The sequence below is a fragment of the Mustela lutreola genome, chromosome 12, assembly GCF_030435805.1.
Source record: "Mustela lutreola isolate mMusLut2 chromosome 12, mMusLut2.pri, whole genome shotgun sequence".
Taxonomy (NCBI): domain Eukaryota; kingdom Metazoa; phylum Chordata; class Mammalia; order Carnivora; family Mustelidae; genus Mustela; species Mustela lutreola.
This window is the reverse complement of record NC_081301.1, coordinates 89674244-89698278: the sequence shown is the minus strand read 5'-3', so window position 1 is coordinate 89698278 and position 24035 is coordinate 89674244. Positions and strand designations below refer to the sequence as shown.

Sequence of the window (24035 nt, the reverse complement as noted above, 5' to 3'; positions counted from 1 at the left end):
TAAATTATATTATTGTGGCTGCTGGGTGGCTCAGTCAGTGAGGCATCTGCCTTCAGCTCAGGTCATGATTTCAGGGTCCTGGGATTGAGCACCACATCAGGATCCTTGCTCAGTGGGGTGTCTGCTATTCCCTCTGCCTCCCACTGTTTGTGCTCATTCTCTCCCTCCCTCAAAGAAAATTAAAAAAAAAATAGTTGTATCATTATATTGTAAACCTGAAGCTAATATAACATTGCATGTTAATTATAGTTGAATAAAAAAATGTGTCTTTAAATTTACTTCATAACTTTTCTAAATGGTAGAGAGTTACTTTGTTTTGGAATTAAAAGATTTTGAGTCCAGAACAATAATAATAAAATTTGAATGTGCATCTTTTAAAACCTGCTAGGTTGTGGTACCTTCCTAAAATAACCCAACATTTATCCTAAAGTTAGGTATTTTTACAAGTTTCATAAGTAAAATTAGAAGAGTCTGAATAGTATTTAAAATACTTTAAAATACGCATACTTAAAATAGAGTGTGTTTTCTTTTAAGAGCAATTCAGATTTCATAAACCCCCAGAATACGCTAGTTTTAGTTAAAAACTTTATTGCTTTGCTTGGTTTAATGACTCTTTCCCTTTGCACAATGAAATTTTTTCAGTGCAAACCCCACACGTCTCATGCTTACACATGAAGGGAATACTATTGGCAGTGTCTTCCTGTAGGCAACAGGGCTGTCAGCAGAACATGTTTACTGAAATGTACTGAATTATTTTTTTTTGTTGTTCCCAATTTAATGTTAAGTGTTAATTTTAGAGCAGATACTCATAGCCTTTACCTAGTTTTTCCATTTGCTAACATTTTGCCACATTTGTTTTCTTTCTCCTTTTTTCCCCTTTCTTCTTCTCCTTTCCCACACTACTACTGTCTCTCCGTGGTTTTTTTGGAACTGCTTGAAAGTAAGTTGCAAGGATGGCCCTTTACTGCTAAATATTTCAACAGGTATCTCCAGAGGATACATTCTCCTACATAACTCTAATGCCATTACTGGTTCTTCTTCTTCTTCTTTTTTTTTAAGATTTTATTTATTTATTTGACAGTCAGAGATCACAAGTAGGCAGCGAGGCAGGCAGAGAGAAAGGAAGGGAAGCAGATTCCCTGCTGAGCAGAGACTGATGTGGGGCTCAGTCCCAGGACCCTGGAATGATGACCTGAGCTGAAGGCAGCGGCTTAGCCCACTGAGCCAACCAGGTGCCCCCCATTACCGGTTTAAGAAAATTAACATTAATATCCCTTTTAATATACTGTAGTATGGCTCATTTTGAAGTTGCCACCCCCCGCTTCCCCGTCCCATTCTGGATCGAGGATCTAGTAAAAGTTCATGCATCACATTTGGTTTTTATATTGTTTTAACTCTAGAACAATCCCTCTGTCTCTTATTTTTTATGACACTAATTTTTTCAGTGAGTCCAGGCTAGTTGTCCTACAGGATGTCCCACAGGCAAAAATCAGTTTTTCATAAATATTTTTAAATTGACCTAAAAACCAGACTAAATATTCTGAACAAGTGGATGAAATATGTATGTTTGTCCCCTAGAATACGGTCTTCGGCTCGGGAGTCAGATCTTCATAAAGGAAATGACCAGAACTGGTCTGGCAACTAAGGACGGCAACCTGCATGAAGGAGACATAATTCTCAAGGTGGGAGTACGAGGGGAGAAGACAACTGAATTCATGTTTGGCTCTCTAGTCCAAATTTCACATCTGAGTGCTGACATAGTGAAACTTGGTTGAGATGGGAGAAAGTAAGACAAAAGCGGGGAGGGGCCAGTAAGGGGAGATTTTTATCACAAAAAGCAGACATGGAGATTTTTAATACTGTAGTGTCAGTTAAAAAAAAAAAACAACAAAACTCAATGAATTCCTTCTTCTTCCCCATTTATTTAAAGTTTAAGCTCCTATTCCCTAAACTAAGGAAAGATGAGGGGAGAGCTGATAGTATTGATTGCTGAATTTTTTTTTTTTTTAAAGATTTTATTTATTTATTTGACAGAGAGAAATTACAAGTACACTGAGAGACAGGCAGAGAGAGAGAGAAGGAAGCAGGCTCCCTGCTGAGCAGAGAGCCCGATGCGGGACTCGATCCCAGGACCCCGAGATCATGACCTGAGCCAAAGGCAGCGGCTTAACCCACTGAGCCACCCAGGCGCCCCAATTGCTGAATGTTTAATATAAGTTTCTATAAACCTCTCTAGTCAGGAAACACGTTCCAGTAGTAAACCAATCCACTGTCTTGAGCTTGTCTTATTTACTCTGCTAAATAAATTAGCACAGTAACTTCAGTACACCACAGTTCTCTTATGCCTGTATTTGGGATCCAGCTGTACAGGGTCATATTTAATTTGAAGGATACTTCATTTTTATTTAGTCAGTCATCCTAAAGCCCATGTCTGTTTGAGTAACTAAGCAGAAGACTTTACACTTTTAGAAGGGGAAAATAAAAACTTCCTGTTTCACTGTGCTGTGTGTAGTTGTATTGCATGTAACATGATTGTTATTCATGAACACAGATAAATGGAACCGTAACTGAGAACATGTCTTTAACGGACGCTCGAAAACTGATAGAGAAGTCAAGAGGAAAACTTCAGCTGGTGGTGTTGAGAGACAGCAAGCAAACGCTCATCAACATCCCATCGTTAAATGACAGTGACTCAGAAATAGAAGGTAAAGAAGGGGGAGGCAGTGAGCTTAGCTGGAAGCAAGGAAGGCTGTTGCTTTTCCAACTCAGTTTAGCATAGCCATCCAGCTGGAAGCTAAATTTCCAACAAAAGCTTCTCTTTTAAACTTTAATTCCAGTAAATGGTGGCTGATTTCTTGTTAAAGTGTCTGTTGAGATTAGTTTCCCAATAAGACATTTGGATGCACTCATGAACTTCCCAGTGGACTCTGATTTAGGCCACTGAAAATGAAACTTATTAGTAAAAAATGTATGTATGAGTGGTTCAAAGACCTAACCACACCCATTTGTAAATTGTTCATTCTTGCACTTTCTTGTAGATTTTTAAAAAGTAGATATGAATATTTCCAACAAAGAGAGGGTCATATGGAAGAGCTAAAACTAGGTAGACATTATAGTAAAGAATTGATCAGAATGGCTGAATATTATGGTATTCATTGATTAGCAGTCTGTATCACCTCATCTGTCTTAGGAGGCAGTATTCATTTCTTGAATATGAATTATACATGGGATAACATTTTAACTATGTATAAATTACCAATAAAAATAAGTAGGCATAAAAAAAATAACTAGGATGATACTTCCTAACTAATTATCTGGTACTACCTTCATGCAGTAGAGTTTAGAAAATAGTAAGTTCTCAAGTTTGAAGACAGCTGTGTTGATTTTTTAAAGAATTACTTAATAAAATCTGAAGGCTTAGTTTAGTTTCCATTATATCAAAAGTCTAATCATTTGGTTACTGCTGTGGATGCAGTGCAGGAAGACAGCATGAGAAATAATCCCAGCATGCTAGGTGCTTATAGTTACTTCCTTGCTATTCCAAGCTTTAGCCCACCAGCTCCATGACCATCCAGGAGCTTGCTAGAAGCACAGAATCGCAGGTCCTGCCCCAGAACAGCTACATTCGAATTCAGATCCCAGGTGACTGACATGCACATTCAAGTTTGAGAAACACTGTTCTGTGTGGTTAAAAATGAGTGTATACATATATGGTCCAGTAATAGATTTTGATTTCCCAGTAGCAGCTTTGAAGGAAAGTGTAATGAAAGAGGAACATAAAATTCTGAATTTGGCTTCCTCTTTATTAATTAATGCCTTTCCCTTTAGAGACTTAGATTTTCTTCAAGGGAAGACTGCTAGACTAATGGCACAGTTTCTGCCTGCCTCTTTTCCATTTCCCATGTTGCCTTACCCAGAGAATAGTATCATTTCTGGTACAGTTCTTAAATATTTTAGTAAGAAGTCTTTTCTTATTTTTGAAACCAGATATCTCAGAAATAGAGTCAAACCGATCATTTTCTCCAGAGGAGAGACGGCAGCAGTATTCTGATTATGACTATCATTCCTCAAATGAAAAGCTGAAGGAAAGGCCAAAGTAAGATGATGTATATTTTCCCTCACACGCGACCTCATGAGTGTACACATATGCATATCTGAAGTGACATTATGAGACATTAACGTGATGTGTGCTTAAGTTCAAGAGAGGACATGCAGAACAGATGGTCCAGGATGGGCGCCACACCCACTCCCTTCAAGGCCATGGGGGATACTGCAGCTGCGGTTGGCACAGAGAACAGCAAGGAACCCAGATACCAAGAGGAACCACCAGGTGAAGGTCCTTTTAAACGTGTTCAAAGTGTATGCTTGGTAATTCCAGAGGATGGCCAGAAGGAGAGACAGACTTTAAAAAATCATTCTTATACATGGAAGAGTAGTAAAAAACATTTTTAATAGTAAAAAAACAAAGAATAACAGCCCTTTCCATATTCTAACGGATTGGCCACATTTTGTTGTATTTAATTAGTTATGGTCCTTGTGTCATCTCTGATCTCAACCCAGACTGCTCTGCTCTTAATACTCTTGACAGCACATGTGTGCGTTTCTTCCCCTGCTCAGCTACCAATTCTCAGATTCTCCAGACACCAAGTGGTTGTCTGTTCAAGTCAGTTCTGGCACTGACTGCCCAGAACTAGTGCACAGCCTGCAGGTGAGCGACTCAGTCCAGTAAGATGCTTCCATTTCAGACACCACTCCCGTTCCAGGAGCCCCCCATACTTCTGTCGAGCTGGATCTGAACGGAGGGCTCCCACTGCCCTTCCTCACTCAGGTGTGATAACTTGGTAGGCTGGCTCAGAGAACTCAGGAAAGCCGTTTACTTACTATTACCAGTTCTTATAAAGGATACAACTGAAGAACAGCCAAATGGAAGCAAGGTATAAGGCAAGGGGCGCAGGGCTGCCGAGTCCTCTCCAGGTGTACCACCGTTCCCGGTGTTGCGATGTGTTCACCAATCCTGAAGCATTCCAGTCTCCACGGTTGATGGATTTTTATGGAGTCTCTGTCATGTGCATGATCAGTCACTGCCTCAGTCTCCAACCCCCGTCCCCTCCCAGATGGTGGGGAGGTAGGCTGAAAGTTTCAAGCTTCTAATCGTGGCTTGCTCTTTCCGGTGACCGGCCCCCCCGACCAAGGCTGTCTGGGAGTTATCTCTTTAGAACAAACGATGCTCTGCCACCCAGGAAATTCCAAGGGATGCGGCAGTTCTTTGTCAGGAATTGGAGGCAAAGAGGGATGCTTCTGGCACCCCTACCACTCTGGAAATTACAGGGATTTTAGGAACTGTGTATTGGGAACTGGGGCAGAGACCAAATATATCTATTTCTAGTCCTGTCACAGTCACATTTTGTCTTATTTGATTAGTTGAAGTCCTTTTTGTCTCTGCCTCTGGTATCCACCCTAGCCCCTAGCCCTGCCCCCCATCACCCTAAAATTACCGTCATGATTTTACATGCTTAAATATGTATTGATGGAAAAGATTTATATGGTTTTTAAGTGACAAAAATACTTTCTTCTTTCGCATGTGATTGTGCATTTTGGAAGGTTCATTTGTTACCCCACTTATTTTGAGAAACCATTGGCACTTTCTAATGCCTCAACATTAAACTTGACTTTAAAGACTTTTTTGTTGTTTTATGTAATGACTTATACATAACATAAAGTACAGACTTGAATTTTGTGGATTTTATGATCTTTATAGAAACAGACTCACTTCCGTTAATTGAGGTTGATAATGATAGACTTTTTTTTTTTTTTTTTTTTTTTATCCACAGCACCTCAACCAAAAGCAGCCCCAAGAACTTTTCTTCGTCCTAGTCCTGAAGATGAAGCAATCTATGGGTATGTATTTCAGTCTCTTTCTTTTTTGCTTTCTCCTTCCACATACCTCAATCTCCTGAACTGAAATCCAGAAGAATGGTACTTTTTGATGATTTTGCATACAATGAGCCACCTTTAACCAAACTCTACTGCTGGTGTTTATGAGAAAGAAGTAACTTGTAGGAAAGTAAAATGTGGAATTCGGGGAACTTTGTGAAGTTCACTTTGAATGCTTTTCTACTTTTCTGGCTACTTTTCTACAAGGTGATTCTGCGTAGTTGACTTTACCAGATTCGTAACTCAAATAGGTGCAGTGCTGTTTCACTACAGGGCCTCTGTAGGGGCTGCGGTGCCCTGATGATCCTGGCCTGTGGAGGGAGGGGAGAAATGACCCAGTGCTGTATTTGGGATAAGGAGAGCCCCTTGTTTAGTGGTGGTCAAGAGCAGCAGCTCCTGGAGTAGGATGTGGCCTTGATGAACCCAGGCTGTGGCAGCAGCAGGCTTTTTTTTTTTTTTTTAAAGAATCCTGGACTGGCAGTCAGATGGCCTAACCTTGCCTTTTATTTGCTTTCTAATGTTGAATGAGTTTATTTAAACATCTGTATTTCTACTTACTAACCAGTTAAGTAGGCCTATTGATACTCCTCTCACAGTCCCAAAAAGATAAAATGATAAAAATGAGAGCTTTTTAACATGTAAATCTTTCTACAGATAGAAGAAACTAACTCTTTCACTGCTAATGTTGGTTCTCCCTTTACAAAGACAAATCTCCCATCTTTCTTTTCTAAAACTGAACTCACTACAGTCCCAACACCAAAATGGTGAGGTTTAAGAAGGGAGACAGCGTGGGTCTCCGGTTGGCTGGTGGCAATGACGTTGGGATATTTGTGGCTGGCATTCAAGAGGGTACCTCGGCAGAGCAAGAAGGCCTTCAAGAAGGGGACCAGATTCTGAAGGTAGGAAAGATCATCCCTGTTCTAGACATTACTGGGAAAGAGTGGGGTTTTCTGGGGCCGTATTATTTTTTTTTTTAATTAAAAAAATGACTTTATTTATTTATTTGACAGAGATCACAAGTAGGCAGAGAGGCAGGCAGAGAGAGGAGGAAGCAGGCTCCCTGCTGAGCAGAGAGCCCGACTCGAGGCTCAATCCCAGGACCCTGAGATCCTGACCTGAGCCAAAGGCAGAGGCTTATTAACCCACTGAGCCACCCAGGTGCCCCTTCTGGGGCCTGATGAAAGGGAAGGGGAAGTAGTCTAGCTTGTGAAAATAGACCAGTTGCAGGTTGATGCCAAGTGTAAGGTCTGTTTCCCTCGAACTGTCTTCTCAGTCCTGGAACTCAAAACTCATCCCTATGTCTGTGGGAATTTACAGTGTTCAAGACCCTTGCAAAGAAATTTTTTTAAAAATTTTATTTATTTGACAGAGACACAGAGGCAGAGGAATACAAACAGGGAATGTGGGAGAGGGGGAAGAAGCAGGCTTCCCGCTGAGCAGGGAGCCTGATGGGGGCCTCGATCTCAGGACCCTGGGATCATGACGCAAGCAGAAGGCAGATGCTCAGCTGAGCCACTCAGGTACCCCCTTGCAAAGATTTTTATTAGTTTGCTTAACAAAATGAGATTCTATCTTAAGGCCTGGGAGGAGGATCTCTGTGACAAAAGATCTTGCTTAAGTTTGGTTTTTGTTGATTCCCTGTCTGGTTGTCACTCTTCAGGCCATGTGCTGTACTTGAACAAAGGTGGGTTTTGGCTTAGATCTTTAGACTTGAATCCAGTCCCAGCCTCTCATTAGTTCTGTGACCCTTATTCAACCCCAAGACTCCTGTTTAATGGGGATGAGAATACCTGCCTTGTAGGGGCTCTGGAAGATTAGAATGGGTAATAGCAGTTTCTGGCATGAAGTAGGAAAGTCAAAGTCTGTTCTTTTCGCCATTGGAAAATAACAGGTTGCTGCCACTCAGTATGTTGTTTACATCTAAAATTGAACAGGAACAGTTAATCAAATATTGATCCTTTTAAGGTTACTATATGTATGTTTATATAATCCATCGGTTTTAAAAAATAGTAAACAGGGGCATCTGGGTGGCTCAGTCAGTTAAGTGTCTGCCTTTGGCTCAGCTCATGAGCTTGGGGTCCTGGGGTCAAGCCCCTTGTCAGGCTCCTGCACAGCAGGGACCTCATTCTCCCTCTCTCGCTGCCCTTCTGTCCTCCTTGTCCTCTCTCTCTTGCTCTATTTCAAATGATTAACATCTTAAAAAAAAAAAAAAAAACACCAAAAAACTCAGCTGTGACATTTCATGAGATACATATATTGTCCATTGACTTATGTATAAATATCAAGAATGCCAAGTATCGGGGCACCTGGGTGGCTCAGTGGGTTAAAGCCTCTGCCTTCAGCTCAGGTCATGATCCCAGGGTCCTGGGATCGAGCCCCACATCAGGCTCTCTGCTCAGTAGGGAGCCTGCTTCCCTGTCTCTCTCTTTCTCTCTCTCTGCCTGCCTCTCTGTCTACTCGTGATCTCTGTCAAATAAATAAACAAAATCTTAAAAAAAAAAAAAAAAGAATGTCAAGTATCTTGTGACTATATAAAATACACACAGTTCCTAGGGAATTGTCTTTACTGGAATTTGTGCTTCTGTAAACTTGCATTTCTTATGAGTTATTAGGGGTCTGATATAAGCATCTCAGTTCAAAGGAGAGGGGAAGAAAAGAGCCCCACAGTTTCTCAGGAAGCAGGCAGCAGAGCACAGAAGTAGGTGTTCCTCTTCCTTCTTGGCTCTTGGCCTCATTGCAGTAGTTCAGATTTCATTTCTGGAGCAGATGAAGGGCAAACCTTGATCATGAGCTTTGCTGAAGCTTTCCACTGACATTCTAGACCCTCTTTGGCTCTGGTCATGGTCCTAGAAGACTAAGTATATCTGAGTGAACCTTGTGGTACCACATGATCCCAGGAAATACCACTTACCAAGTGTTCCTGATAAGAATCCCATCAGAGTGCCAACTCATACCAATTTACTCTTGAGCTGATGCCAAAGAAGAAAAAGCATTATTTCCTGACTAGTGTGGGGTATATGAAGTCAGGAATTTGGAAGCCTTTGCTCATGAAGGTTCAAGAATAAAATTTTTTTATGTCCTGGGGGAAGAGAGATTTTTGAATTTTCATGAAAAAAGTAGTGAATTCACCTTTGGGCTTGACAAAACTCTGTTAGTTGTTAAAGACTGGGAGAGTCATTTCCATGGGTACAATTCACGGTATGCAATGTTTATACTTAAGAAAGTGTCTTGTTTCCTGTTATTACCCTGGTGAAAGACAAGGAAAAAAAATATGGGAACTGGCTTTTTTTTCCCCCTCCCCAGTAATCCCATTTGAAAGTCAGACAGTAGACGGTTCAGGTTCTTGGGTGTGAATAAATTTTCTGTTAAAGGAGCCCTCAGTTCTATAAAGGGGTAAAAAAGATCGAGTTCGCCTACTGGGGCAGAGAAGCTGCTGTACAGTCAAAAGCTGTTGCTGATACTGAGTCCTTTACAGGATCACAGCAGACAAGGCGGGCCCTCCCCCCCCACCTTAGACAACTAAACAGATAATGAAAGAGGATATTTCTTGGAGAGGACTGTACAACCTAACCTTCCAGTATCAAAGTGCTGTCCTGACTTTTTTTTTTTTTTTAAAGATTTTATTTATTTATTTATGTGAGACAGAGAGAGAGCAAGGGGTGGGGAGGGGTAGAGTGAGGGAGAGGGAGAAGCAGTTCCCTGCTGAGCAGGGAGCCTGATGTGGAGCTCTATCCCAGGACCCTGAGATCAGGACCTGAGCTGAAGGCAGACGCTTAACTGACTGAGCTACTCAGGTGCTGCTATCCTGATCTTTTTAGCTGTAACTTGTTTCGATGTTCCTTTTCATGGCCAAATTGGATGTATGTGGTGAACTCTGTGCATTTACTAATCACTTTTTTCTGTTGAGGGTTTTTTTAAGGGCAGCTTTTCCTTTGGAAAGGTGGCAGCTTGACAAGCAGAGGGATCGCACTCAGGTGCTGTGGCAGGATATACGCCCGACCAGTAACAGGGGTTTGTGTGTTTTCATGCTTGGCCTGATTGTCTCTTTGCATATTATTTACCTGGTATGGTTCTTATTTTTCTTTCAGAAACTTTTGTGGGGTGAAAAAGAGAAACTCCTAAGTTTTTAAATGTAGTTACTACGTATGACTTAATTTTGACCATTGTATTATTGGCTTGATGGAAGGTCCATCCCGCATGGCCATAGGATGGACAGAGAGGGACCCTCACCATCTTCCCTCAAGCCTTATGGCCTTGTCTTACTTAAATAAAAGCACATACAGGGCATATGAAGACATGTGGCCATGCACAGATACAGGTATAGATAGATAAATGGCACAGGAAAGGATTAGATTCTGAAGTGTGATGATCCCTAACTGGGGGAATAGAGAGATGGGGATGACATACACCTGAAATGCTAAATATTGTTTCAAAGGAAAAGCTAATGAGACGGCTTTAACAAGTTAGTTTATTTCAAAAGCATCAACTAAGTGTCAGCCTAATGCCTGTTTTTACTTAATCACAATTTCCAACCTTAAATTAGGCTCAGTTATTGACATTTTTCAGTGATAAAGGGTTCTATAGTCCTCAATGACTGAAAAAAACATGCATAGGAATTTTTTGTCTTCTTTTTATTTTTATATTATTAAAATATTAGGTACTTTAAAATAATTTTTATATTTATGTGTAATTGCTTTAAAATGGTTTTAAAGGTACTGAACAAAGATTCCAAAATGTCTTTTTTCTTTCTGCCACATTTCAGTTTTACTTGCTTTCTAATATCCTTCAAAGGCTGTTTACCGCATTCCCTCTTTGGTCAGTGGGGGATAAATGTTGCAGCTTCTTGTCAGAAATAAGTGTGTGCCAGAAGCTTAAATATATAAACCTATGTATTAGGCTAATGCTTTCCCCTTATAAGGGGAAAATGCTCTTCAATTTCATAAACGTGTTAAAAACCTTCTAGGTGAGAGAAGCTATAGGAGAGAGGTAGAATTGGATTTTTATTTTCAGGCTTTTCTTTGAATCAATTTAAAGTGTTAACACCTTAAGCTGGGCCAGCATGTCTGTTTGCCGTAAGACTTCACCACTCCCTATAGCATTATAGATAAATCTCATAATTGTATATTACCTCCCTGACCACCTCTGTGGGAAACTCAAGAAGAGATAGACACAAGCATAACAAGAAATTTTAATATGATTCAGTGACAGATCCTTGATGGAATGACATATTTCTAAGGGACAGTTATGACAAGAAGGTGTGGCAATACGTGCACAGCCCAGGCCCATAGCAGGTACTGGGAGGGCTTGAGTTGGGTCACTAAAGACTTTTTTATATCTGGGTTTTGCTTTGGGCAGGCCCAGATAAAAACTAACAGATGCCAGGCGCCTGGGTGGCTCAGTGGGTTAAGCCTCTGCCTTCGGCTCAGGTCATGATCCCAGGATTCTGGGATCGAGCCCCGCATTGGGCTCTCTGCTCAGCAGGGAGCCTCCTTCCCCCTCTCTCTCTGCCTGCCTCTCTGCCTACTTGTGATCTCTCTCTGTCAAATAAATAAAATCCTTTAAAAAACAAAAAACAAAAAAGCCCTAACAGATGCAGTGCATGGATGGCTCAGTTGGTTAAGCAGCTGCCTTCAGCTCAGGTCATGATCCTAGAGTCCCAGTTGAGTCCAACGTCAGGGTCCCAGTCTGCTTCTCCCTCTGACCCTCCCCACTTCATGCTGTCTCTCTTTCATTCTTTCTCAAATAAATAAAATCTTAAAAAAAAAAAAAAAGAATATTAAAAAACTTGTGTGGTGGGGCACCTGGGTGGCTCAGTGGGTTAAGCCTCTGCCTTCACCTCAGGTCATGATCCTGGGGTCCTCGGATCGAGCACCGCATTGGGCTCTCTGCTCGGCAGGGAGCCGGTTTCCCTTCGTCTCTCTCTGCCTTCCTCTCGGCCTACTTGTGATCTCTGTCAAATAAATAAATAAAAATCTTAAAAAAAAAAAAACAAAAACCAAAAAACCTTATGTGGCATCTTTTTAAGAACTTTTCTTTTCTCTTTTTGTTGTTTGTTTTGTTTTGTTTTTCTGTTTGACCTTCCTATCAGGTGAACACGCAGGATTTCAGAGGGCTAGTTCGGGAAGATGCCGTTCTCTACCTGCTGGAAATCCCCAAGGGTGAAATGGTAACCATTTTAGCTCAGAGCCGTGCTGATGGTGAGCAAATCTGGTCATTAGTTTAATTTGGGGAGTTAAGGGAAGGATGAGAGCAGTATCTTGGGAACAGAATAGGTAAATTTGGGTGTTAAAAATCTGAAGTATATCTTCACAATCAGTTTCTGGGTTACAGTTTTGTGGAGAAAATTTGGGTACCACTTAATGTTCTATAGAAGTGCTTTCTGTGCACCAATTGAAATAATTTTACCAGTTGTGTTAATTTGGAATAAAACTGCTTTTCTGGATAGTTATCTACCCTTAATTATTATCTGGAGTTTTACTGACTTTTCCAGGTGAAAGAGTCAATGGGCCATGTCTTTGGGTCAGCTTCCACATTAACGCTTACCAATCTGACAGGTTGCTGCCCCCTTGCAAGCCTCACTGTTCTCATCTGTAAATTGTGGAGGTTGACAGCCTCTTCCCAGTCAGCTTCGGAGGCTGACTGGCAAGTGTATTAGGGTTCTCTAGAGAGAAAGAATCCATAGGGGGTGTATGTGTGTATAAATAGAGGTTTATTATAAGGAATTGTTTATTATAAGGAATTGTCTCATGTAATTATGGATTGGCAAGTCCCAAGGACTGCAGGGTGAGTTGGCAGGTTAGAGACCCAGGAGAACTGATGATTTGGTTCTAGTCCAAGACTGGAGGCCTGACAACTGGAAAAGCTGGTAGTGCAGTTACAGTCTGAAGGCTGGCAAGCTCACAACCCAGAAAGACCTGGTGTGTCCATCTGAGTGTGAAGGCAAGAAGAAAGCTGATGTTCTAGTTCTAATGCAGGAAGACTTCTTTTTTTCTTACTTGGAGAAGGGTTCCCCTTTCTGTTCTTTCAAGCTTTCATCTGATTGGATGAGGCCTGCCACATGAGGAAGCACAATCTGTTTTATTCAGTCTACCCGTTTCAATGTTAATCTCATTCGATAATACCCTCAGTTATACACACAGAATAATGTTTGACCAAAATCTGGGCACCTGGTGGCCCAGTCAAGTTGACACACAAAATTAACCATCACAGCAACTCATGAAATTAGTTTTTTGTCATCCTTCCTATTTGAGCCCTGATTCCCACAGGGCCTGTCCACTGAGTTTACTAAATGAAGAGAAGTGAAAAGAGGGATCAGAAATAGAAGCAGCTGGTAACTCTTCAAGAAAAGACCTCTGGCTAAGCAGATTGCAACATACAAGAATGCTTTTGTTTTTCAGTGTATAGAGACATCCTGGCTTGTGGCAGAGGGGATTCCTTTTTTATAAGAAGCCACTTTGAATGTGAGAAGGAAACCCCACAGAGCCTGGCCTTCACCAGGGGGGAGGTCTTCCGAGTCGTAGATACGCTGTACGATGGCAAGCTGGGCCACTGGCTGGCTGTGAGGATCGGAAACGAATTGGAGAAAGGCTTAATCCCCAACAAAAGCAGGTATCTGAGATCCCGTACTCCCACACACCTCTCTTAAGTCCCCCCCCCCCCCAAATCAATTACAGTCCCTTCCCTGCTCAGAGAGGAAGCCCCACATGACTTCATCATTTGTTTTCGTGTCCTCTCCCATCACCTACTTCTGGTTCATGAGAAGTGGCCTGGGACTGGGAGATAGCCACCAGCTATCTGTATTTAGTTCGCATCACGTAGTTGGTTGTTGCGCCTGGTTGGTGTTTAAACAGTCCTATGGCGTGTCTGAGCAGATGCCAGAGTGGCTGGAGCGCATCAGCACAGCTCTACGACAAGCTGCCCTTGTCCACTGTCTGGCCCTCATGCTGGGGGAGAGGCTTATGCACTCCAGTTAACATTTATTGGTTGGCTGGGGGAAGTAAAATTTTGGCAGGGATTTTGGTTATGTTTACTATATACCAGCCTACCAAAATGAGCCAAGTTAATTGTGTTTGTTACTGAGCTATTTCTGGTAGATTTGATGTGCACCCAGCCTTTCTCTGCTTCCACTGGATGAAGAGAGTCCACACTTTGCCCACTCTGTGAAACTTCTTCCACTGTGAAGCTGCATCTTCTTTATTTTTTTTTTTTTTTTTTTAAGATTATTTATTTATTTATTTATTTGTCAGAGAGAGAGCGAGAGCGAGCACAGGCAGACAGAGTGGAAGGCAGAGTCAGAGGGAGAAGCAGGCTCCCTGCGGAGCAAGGAGCCCGATGTGGGACTCGATCCCAGGACGCTGGGATCACGACCTGAGCTGAAGGCAGCCGCCCAACCAACTGAGCCACCCAGGCGTCCCAACTGCATCTTCTTTAATCCAAGTTCATAAACCTCACTGACTGGTTTTGGTTCATTTTAACTTCAATTGTGCCTTTTCTGGCTTTAGAGATTCACTACCTTTGGTTTTTTCTCTCAGAGCTGAACAAATGGCCAGTGTTCAGAATGCCCAGAGAGACAATGCTGGGGACAGAGCAGATTTCTGGAGAATGCGTGGCCAGAGATCTGGTGTGAAGAAAAACTTAAGGAAGAGCCGTGAAGATCTAACAGCTGTTGTGTCGGTTAGCACCAAGTTCCCGGCTTATGAGAGGGTTTTGCTGCGAGAAGGTAAGGAAGCCAAGTGGGGTCAGGAAATGATCTGACTGGGCTCTGCGCCTGTCTTCTTCATTTTCAGACCACAGTAGGCAGGTTCAAACTTCCCATACTACTTAAGCCAAAGCCAGGCTGTTGAGTTGCAGTCATACTCATACATGCAATAATAACTTTCAGAAAAGTGACTTGTATAAACTCCTACGTGCAGGTGTATTTCCATGTCTTCAGTTATTTCATTTAATACTACCATTCAGGGGGCGCCTGGGTGGCTCAGTGGGTTAAAGCCTCTGCCTTCGGCTCGGGTCGTGATCCCGGGGTCCTGAGATCGAGCCCCACATCGGGCTCTCTGCTCCGCAGGGAGCCCGCTTCCTCCTCTCTCTCTCTCTGCCTGCCTCTCTGCCTGCTTGTGATCTCTGTCAAATAAATAAATAAAATCTTAAAAAAAAAAATACTACCATTCAGAAGTTTATATATATTATCTGTAGCAAAGTTTATTTTTTTTATTTCTTTTGGTTTCTTTTCTGAAGAAAAAGAACAGGGCTGAAATGGGGGAGGAAGAACACAATTTCTTTCATTTAGTCATGTTATCATTGGCCTATAAAATACTTCTGCTTCGTACCTCCAGTAGCCGAGGAGATGTGTTTCTATGGCCTTTCTTGTCTCATTTCAGCTGGTTTCAAGAGACCTGTGGTCTTATTTGGCCCCATAGCAGATATAGCACTGGAAAAGCTGGCAAATGAGTTACCGGACCTGTTCCAAACTGCTAGTAAGTCTGTTGATGATTTTTTTCTCTCCCAATTTTTATTTTGAAAAATACGAATATATAAGAAAAGTGAAAAGTGTGGTATGAATACCCACATACCCTTCACATGAAGGCACTGTCACCTGTCAAAAAGTTTGCCTTATACCTCCCCTGCCATTTTTTACCGATGTAAATCTCCTCAGTACAAGGACATTCTTCTATATAACCACACTACATCACATAACAAATTTAACAAAGATATGGTAATACTGCTTAGTATATAGTCTGTTTATATAGTCTGTTTCTGTCTTTCTAGAATCCTCCTTTCTTCTACTTTATTTCGAAACCCCTGTCTCACCTGTCAGACTGCCACCTTCCTTGTGATTAGGTTTCAGTTAGAGAGGTAGTGTATGTCCTTCTCATGGTCTCTCTTCAGGGCCTCCTGATGTCGGATGTCCTGTCATTGCTGATGCTGGGTTGGAGTCTTTGGTCCTGATTCTAAAAATATTAATTAGCTCTTTGTTCTTTGCTTTTTGCAGAAACAGAACCAAAAGATGCAGGTTCTGAGAAATCCAGTGGGGTAGTGCGGTTAAATACTGTGCGGCAAATTATTGAACAGGTAAGGAAGTTCATCCAAAAGCCACATTGTTGGAAAGAATTGAGTCATAGTTTGCCGCAGTCCTTTTTGGAATAGAATCTGTATTTTAATAATATTAAGTGTTAATGATAAAAAAGTGAATATAAACATAACCTGTTGGCAACCAGTCGATGTGGAAACCAGTGGATGTTCAGTGGCAGTGATGTATGGTTTTTTCAGAGTTGTCAACATAATACCAAATAACCTATTCATTCATTTTCTCAGAGGTGGACATAATATGGAGGAAAACGTTTCCTGCTTTTTGATTTAAACTGACAAGTTTTACCTGATGTAGCCTTTACTTGAGACAAACTCTTTGCTGCCCTGTGACTTTACATACTTGTTGACATAACTTTGCCCCATTTCTAACAGGATAAGCATGCACTATTGGACGTGACTCCTAAAGCCGTGGACCTGTTGAATTACACTCAGTGGTTCCCGATTGTGATTTTTTTCAACCCAGACTCTAGACAAGGTGTCAAAACCATGAGACAGAGGTTGAATCCAACATCCAACAAAAGTTCTCGGAAGTTATATGATCAAGCCAACAAGCTTAAAAAAACTTGTGCACATCTCTTCACAGGTAAGTGAAATTTAAAATGTGGTCTCTTGGCTCCACAGTGGGAAATAGAGAATTGAAGAATGGAAGAAATAAGAAAATAATCTGAACAAAGAAGAGTAATCTGAAATCCTATTCATGACTCCTTGAAAAGAAACTATCCTAAAATGATATTATACTCAATGGCATTTGTAGATTTAATTTTGATTGAAAATGATCATAGAGATCCATGACATGCAAAAATTGGTCACTTTGATGGGTTCAGATTCTTGTGTGGAACTACAGGCCAGTGACTGAGCCCCCAGTGCACCATCTAGCACCCACATCTCTATCTAGATTCTGTCATTGTTCTCTGCTTACCATGCATGTAGGCACTAACAGAGTGGTAAGAATTTGGTTTCATTATTTAAAAAGATCCCCAAAATAGAAGCTTGAACACTCTGTATGATTAAGGATTTATTACTCCCATTTTTAGGATAATAAATGATACTGTGATTATGTTTAAAAATAAAGAGTTCTCTATCTTATAGAAATGTATACTAAGTAAAATATTCATGGATGGTCCTAATATATATTTATGGATGACCTAATAGGATGCCTAGTATTTGCTTATATAATCTTTGGTGAGGAGAGTGGTTGGGGATGTCGATAAGACTGGCCAAGAGTTGATAGTTTTTGAGGGTGGGTAATGTAGACAAGTTCATGTTCTCTCTACTTTGTATATGTTTAAAATTTCACATAATAGAATTTCTTAAGTTCCTGAAATGAAGACCCCCTGCTAGCTAGTATTCCTCATAAAAGTAAAATAATTTAAGAATGTAGCATGTTTAGTAACTGAATATGTGCAGTAGCTATGTATGTGACTGGTTCTGTAAATGTGGTATAATTCAGGGTTTAAAAGGGTTAAATCAGGGGTGCCTGGGTGGCTTAGTAGGTTAAGGCCTCTGCCTTAGGCTCAGGTCATGATCCCAGGGTCCTGGGATCAAGCCCCGCATCTTGTCTGCTCAGCAGGGAGCCTGCTTCCTCCTCTCTCTCTGCCTGCTTCTCTGCCTACTTGTGATCTCCATCTGTCAAATAAATAAATAAAATCTTAAAAAAAAAAAAAGGGTTAAATCAAGTCATGCAGTTCTGTGGGAGCAGCATGAGGGGATTGTATGGGTAGAACATCCTTAGGGTAATGATAGCTCTTTGAGTTGAGTGCTGCTCACCATCTACCTATCTGACACTGGGGAGGGAGGGAGTAGATGAAATATGTCCACATTGGATTCTTGTTTTATTGTCACTGGCTTTTCTTGTTAAAGACATGCACTTAAAAAACAAAACAAAACAAAACAAAAAACCACGCACTATTTACCACTGGGATGACATGGTGAAACTGACAGGTAATTTCTCCAAATGTACAGGAAAGAGTGGTCTATAATAAACTAGGTTTTTGCAATGTGGAGTCTTAAGAGTCAATTTCTCTTCTGTAGAATGGGGACAATAGTGATACCTACTTTGTAAAGTTTGGATAAACGAGAAATGAGCTCATCCATGTAAGGTGTTTGGAAAAGTGCTTGCTTTATGCATAGTAGTTATATAAGGTGTATTTCATTCTGAATAGAAAATATATATTCCTTTTGGAGTTTAGTCTAAATATATATTCTAAAATATTTAAGCCTATCAAAATTACATACACTTAAATGTTACCTTTAGTATTTTTTTGAAGATATCAACAGTAAATTTGTGTATGTTTTTCTTATTTATAACATACACGCCTAGGTAACAATCTTTAAAATACAGTACTTTTGTATTTGTTCTAGATGTGTTTTCTTTGCACAGTTGTTAAAAACATACCTTTTGGGGCACCTGGGTGGCTTAGCTGGTTAAGCGACTGCCTTTGCTCAGGTCATGATCCTGGAGTCCTGGGATCAAGTCCCCCAGGAGGCTCCCAGCTCTGCAGGGAGTCTGCTTCTCCCTCTGACCTTCTCCCCTCTCATGGTCTCTCTCACTCTCTCTCTCAAATAAATAAATAAAATCTTAAAAAAAAACCCAACCATATCTTTTAAGGTAGCTTTTCTGAAAAACAGATATTCGAAATGAAAGTAACTCATTTTTAGCTTTATAACATTCATCTGTAATGCAAACTCCCAACAGCTAGACCAGTAGTGGCTTTAATTACATTCAACTAAAGGGATTTATTGTTCAGATATGTGTCTACTTTCTCTTGCATTTGCCAAAGTTTTAATTCAAATATGACAAATGGGTAAAATTATGTGAAGTAGCATTTTTAATAAACATTGCTCTGGAAATTGATGCAAACCTTTTGTTTACATTTCTGAAGCTACTATCAACCTAAATTCAGCCAATGATAGCTGGTTTGGCAGCTTGAAGGACACAATTCAGCATCAGCAAGGAGAAGCAGTTTGGGTCTCTGAAGGAAAGGTATGTGGCATAGATACTCCACTATGAGGGGAGAGTCCATGTTCTCAATCTTTTCTCAGGAGGGTAGTGAATGTAGAACACCATGGCCATTTGAAGTGATTCCAGTGTATTTGCTAATCAAGTTTGGAATTTTATAAATTCTCTAAGACTTTTCAAAGAAAAGTAGAATGCGATGTATGTGACCCTACATTCACTTCCCTTTTACTTTTAACGTAGTAACTAGTGTTGTATTCCAAGCACACTAATCAGAGCTTACAAGATCTTGTGCTGAGCTCCACAGCTTACTAAGGATATGGGAAAGTCAGCATGGAAGGGAGAGGTGAGGATGAGGGTCATGGAGAAGGTATTTAAAAATTGATTTAAAAAAAGGAAAAGTTGGAATCATTTGCTTAGAAGACTGGAAGAGAATGTGTCCTCGGAATGTGGAATTCGAGTAGGTTGGTAAGAGAATGCTCAGAACCTTGTGTTGGCTTCTAAAACTGGCGAGCTTCTCCTTCATGCAGGTAGTTTACCCACAGTTCTGCTGAAGGGAGGAAGCAAAGAAATTATACCAATCTCCTGTGGTTCTAAGGCTTTGGTGCTAGTATTCTGTAGTCCAGCTGAATTGAACTAGTTGGTGAGATGTCAGAGGATGATTCTGTTGCGAAAGTGACTCAGTTACCAATTAGATTGTTGAGTCCTTGTCTTGCCCTTTGGAAACTGTATATTTAGTTAAGGCGTCTAGCATCTTCTGAGTGCTTACAGCCTGCTAGGTTCTGTGCTAACTCCCTTTATGAGAACAGGTTGAATAGGACATAGCTTCCTCCCTCAAAGATTTGAGAATCTTACGGAGGAACGGAGAGGTGTGTAGCACCAGGCAGTGTACATTTATTATAAGAGACAAGCATTAGCAGAAAAAGCTGGAAAGGAGCCCAGATTCTTGAGGAGAAGCGTAACAATTTGAGGAAGCATGGCTCAGTAGTGGGAGATAGGATGGTGGTAAGGTAGATAGGGTGGAGGTTCCTAATTTGAATCCCTGCACAAAAAATTAACATAGTAATCTCAAGCCAAGTGATTTAAGGCAAATAAAGATGACTTCCCTTTCTACAACATGTCAAAGTTTCAGTCACTTGGCTGTGCCCTTGGGAATTTTCTTGAGTCCCCACTCCCAGGAGCCATGACGACCCCACTGACCCTCCGAAACAAATTCCTCTAGATGGAAGGGATGGATGATGACCCTGAAGACCGCATGTCCTACTTAACTGCCATGGGTGCAGACTATCTGAGTTGCGACAGCCGCCTCATCAGTGACTTTGAGGACACCGACGGCGAAGGAGGCGCCTACACTGACAATGAGCTGGATGAGCCAGCTGAGGAGCCACCGGTGTCTTCCATCACCCGCTCCTCGGAGCCGGTGCAGCATGAGGAGGTGAGGTGAGGCAGGCCGCAGGCTGTGAGGCCACGAGCAGGAAAAGGAGGTTCTCCTGTTTCACTTGAATTCTTCTGGATAACTGTTTATTTAGGGTGCTGTGGAAGGTATTCCTAAGAGTTGGAACAGAGGACTTCTAGGGGGTTTCTGATTCCAAGTCGATGCCTGTACGATAGCATTTGTGGTCCATGGGAAAGCCGGACAGGAACTAAGTGCTGGGAGAGGTCGAGTGCTAAGCACTCTCACACTGATGTTCTCGAGCATGACGGATACACTAAACAGCTCTATGTGCCAGCTGTCTAAATTACAAGGGGGAACATTATTTTTAAATATAATTTTGTGGTATTTACTTGTAACCTTTGATTAGGTCTCTTTGTACTTTTAGGTATTCTTGCTTTTTCTTATCCATCCTACCTTTAACCTTTCTAATCTTGCCAAAACTCCTGAGTATTTCCCCATCAGTTTCCTTCTTTTTTGTACTTCAATTTTTTAATTGAGTTTAAGATCAGATATACATCTGATCATGTGTACTGTGCATCCACCGGTGAATAGACAGCTTCTGTGATCTTAGAGATCGTGTCAACAGGCACTAAGTTAGGACCAGTTATTAGCTCCACCTCAGAGAGCATTGGGATAATGTAGAGGACGTTATTCATCTATTTGAATAGTTGTTCTTGTGGACTTCTGTTTAACAAGTCAGCTCATTTGGGTGAATAGTTTTATTCTTTATGAAATAAAAGTACCAAAAAAATAAGTTGGGGGACGGGTAAAACCCACCAAGGCCAAAAATTTAGTATATACCAGTGGACAGGTTTCAAAGAATAAATTAACTTGCTAATGTCTAAAGGTGTTGATGAGCTAATGCTTAAAAATATTAACAGCTTTAAGTGATAAAAGAGATTTAGACTTTAGGAGAACTTTGGGGGGGATTATTTTAAAGGAAGAGACTACTACAATGGATGATAGTTAAAAAAATATATATAAAGCATTTGCTAATGGGAATATGCTAGTACCTATCTGCCTTTTCAGTAAAGCAGCACTGGGTCAGTATCCCGATATGTGCAAGTTATGAACCTCAACTTCGGAACACCTTGCAACTTGGCAGAACTCTAGCAAAGCAGATGAGCGTTCTCTTCTCTTTGCTGGGATCTTCTTGTTGTGAATGAACCTTTATGTCTTGTAGAGCATAAGGAAACCCAGCCCAGAGCCACGAGCTCAGATGAGGAGGGCTGCTAGCAGAGATCAACTTAGGGACAGTAGCCCACCCCCAGCATTCAAGCCAGAGCCGCCTAAGGTACGTGGCTGGGAAGTCCACGATGGGGAGGAAGAATAAACAGATACCCGGACAGCTTCCTGCATAGCCAGGAAGAGCACAAATGAGATGGTGTTTTGTTTTTGGCTCTTTTGTTACTAAGATGTGTCTTTTGGTTTGTGGGGTGAACCCCAAAAGTAGAGAAGAGTAAAAAGAAGGAAGGGCAGTTTTAGGAGAACATAAGGTTTTAAAACTGTTGGTATTTTATTTATTTATTTATACGCTTATTCATTCATTCATTATTTTGTTTTTTACTTCAAAAGAATAAAAGTTGGACAAATTCTGAATGTCTGGAAGCACTGATCTCAGAATCTGTTTTTCTTTTTCAGTTAAAGTTTTCTGCTCACAATCTGATTTAGATATAAATATAGATATAGAAAATCCCTGATTGATGATTTATTTACTAAAGAAAACAATCACCACCACTGTTTATGATCCCTCTCGTTATCAGGACAGCTTAATTTATTTTTAAATTATATCATTACTCAGAATCAATAAGAATTGACATGGTATATGTCATATGATTTTTTTTACCCCCTTTCTGAATCAATTCTATATAAATAAAGGCTTTCTCTAATAACCCAATAAAATTTCTCCATTTAACTCAATACTTTAGATAGGAAGAAAGTAGTCAGTGATATAAGCTGTCAGAAACAGTGGCCTCATAAGATAAATCACTGAAAATGTACAAACAGGATTGAAGTATGAAGGAAAAGTGGCCATGAGCATTATATGCTGCCCTTCCTGCTCCAGTCTCATTCGTGGCTGGACAGAGACCTTCCGTCTGGGGTAGGGCATGCACCCTTAGTATATGAACTCGGGGTCCCACTCTTCAATCCTAAACCCCATGACTTGTTCTGAGGTCTTTTTCAAGATACTGATCTTAATCTCCTCTAGTACAAAAGTAGGTCTGATCTGCCTCTACACTCACAGGCCTCCCAGCCCCTCTCCAATACCCTCTGGTTTCCTAGTGCTCTTAATATTTTTTTTCTAGGAAGCAGGATAGGGCTCAGGATGCCCAGCCAGTGGCTGTTTGTCCTGCAGTATTTGATTTCTTGTCGGAATGGTATTTGTTGACTACCTCTGGAAACTGATCAGGAAATGGGAGTGTGTATTAAATCACTAATACAGATTTGAACATAAACTGAAAGCCAAAGGTAAAAATTTGTTCATTGTTCTCTGCAGGCCAAAATCCAGAACAGAGAAGAATCCTTTGACTTCTCCAGATCCCATGAATATAAGTCAAACCCCTCAGCCATTGCTGGTAATGAAGTTTCCGGAGCATCTACCAAAGGCTGTCCCCCTCCTGTTGCAGCAAAACCTGCCTTGGGAAGGTCTATATTGAAGCCCTCCACTCCTGTCCCTCCCCCAGAGAGTGAAGAGGTGGGAGAGGGCAGTGAGGAACAAGAAGGCACTCCCAAGTCTGTCCTGGGCAAAGTAAAAATATTTGAGAAGATGGATCACAAGGCAAGATTACAGAGAATGCAAGAGCTCCAAGAAGCACAGAATGCAAGGGTAATTATTTTTAAACCAGTAGATTATCTTAGTATGTCAGCAGTAAAAATGTTAAATTTCATTTCATATAATGATTTGCAGTCCTTTTTTTTTTCACTGGTACAGACATGAAAAGCATGTTCACATGCCTGATACCACAGGCACATCCTATGTTTATGTTATTTCCAGATTGCCAGCTATCACTGTGTCCCTTTTTCTTCTCATCAAGAAGGCCTAACAGTATAGGTGAAAAAGATTCTTTTCATACCTCAGAACTTTCTGTCAGGTTTAGGAATGGGGAAGTATGAAAGAGAATCAGGGCCTCTCTGAAGTTAGTTCTCATGAAAACATTTGTTGTATTCGTTTGGTAAATGAATTTTAATTTGCTCCCAGATTTGCCATAGAAACCAAGCAAAGCTTGATGTTAAATGAAAGGCCCATAGATTGTACTTTCTGATACTGTTTGAATTTTTGTACTGTATGCACATCTAACCTTCCAAAAGACAAAGAAGAGTAGAAGTCAAGACTCATGGAACATATTCTGCCCAGTGTATATGGGAGGTTTTTTTCCATTTAAGTCTGTTACAGCAACAGTGCAGTGCTTCTGAGCATTTTTCTTTTGTTTTGGTTGTTTTGGTGGTAAAATACATAAAACATTTATCATTTTAACCATTTTTTCCCATTTTAACTATTTTTTTAAGTGTTCATGGCATTGGGTATATTTACAGTGTTCTGCCATCATCACCACCATCCATCTCCAGAACTTGTTCATCTCTCCTCACTGAAACTCCCCATTATCCCCTTCCTCTGTCCTGGTAATC

General features: G+C 40.9%; 1 protein-coding gene and 1 long non-coding RNA gene across 9 annotated transcripts in view; one reads left to right on the top strand and one right to left on the bottom strand.

Annotated features, from left to right (window-relative positions):
* Positions 1–24035, bottom strand: part of LOC131812394 (uncharacterized) — a 279095-nt gene that overhangs the window by 249894 nt on the left and 5166 nt on the right. The window lies entirely within an intron of this gene.
* The window catches only part of TJP2 (tight junction protein 2), a 122414-nt gene that overhangs the window by 95655 nt on the left and 2724 nt on the right, over positions 1–24035 (top strand). For 7 of the 8 annotated variants that reach the window (XM_059141847.1, XM_059141846.1, XM_059141841.1 and 4 more), the window contains 16 exons: positions 1579–1682; positions 2552–2705; positions 3988–4096; positions 4197–4330; positions 5832–5898; positions 6683–6833; positions 12023–12131; positions 13332–13542; positions 14466–14653; positions 15309–15404; positions 15920–15999; positions 16390–16600; positions 18900–19000; positions 20196–20408; positions 21592–21702; positions 22906–23235. In XM_059141847.1, the coding sequence (XP_058997830.1) occupies positions 1579–1682; positions 2552–2705; positions 3988–4096; positions 4197–4330; positions 5832–5898; positions 6683–6833; positions 12023–12131; positions 13332–13542; positions 14466–14653; positions 15309–15404; positions 15920–15999; positions 16390–16600; positions 18900–19000; positions 20196–20408; positions 21592–21702; positions 22906–23235 (2369 nt within the window). The remainder of the gene's footprint in view (positions 1–1578; positions 1683–2551; positions 2706–3987; positions 4097–4196; positions 4331–5831; positions 5899–6682; positions 6834–12022; positions 12132–13331; positions 13543–14465; positions 14654–15308; positions 15405–15919; positions 16000–16389; positions 16601–18899; positions 19001–20195; positions 20409–21591; positions 21703–22905; positions 23236–24035) is intronic. The other variant, XM_059141845.1, reaches the window with a different exon arrangement.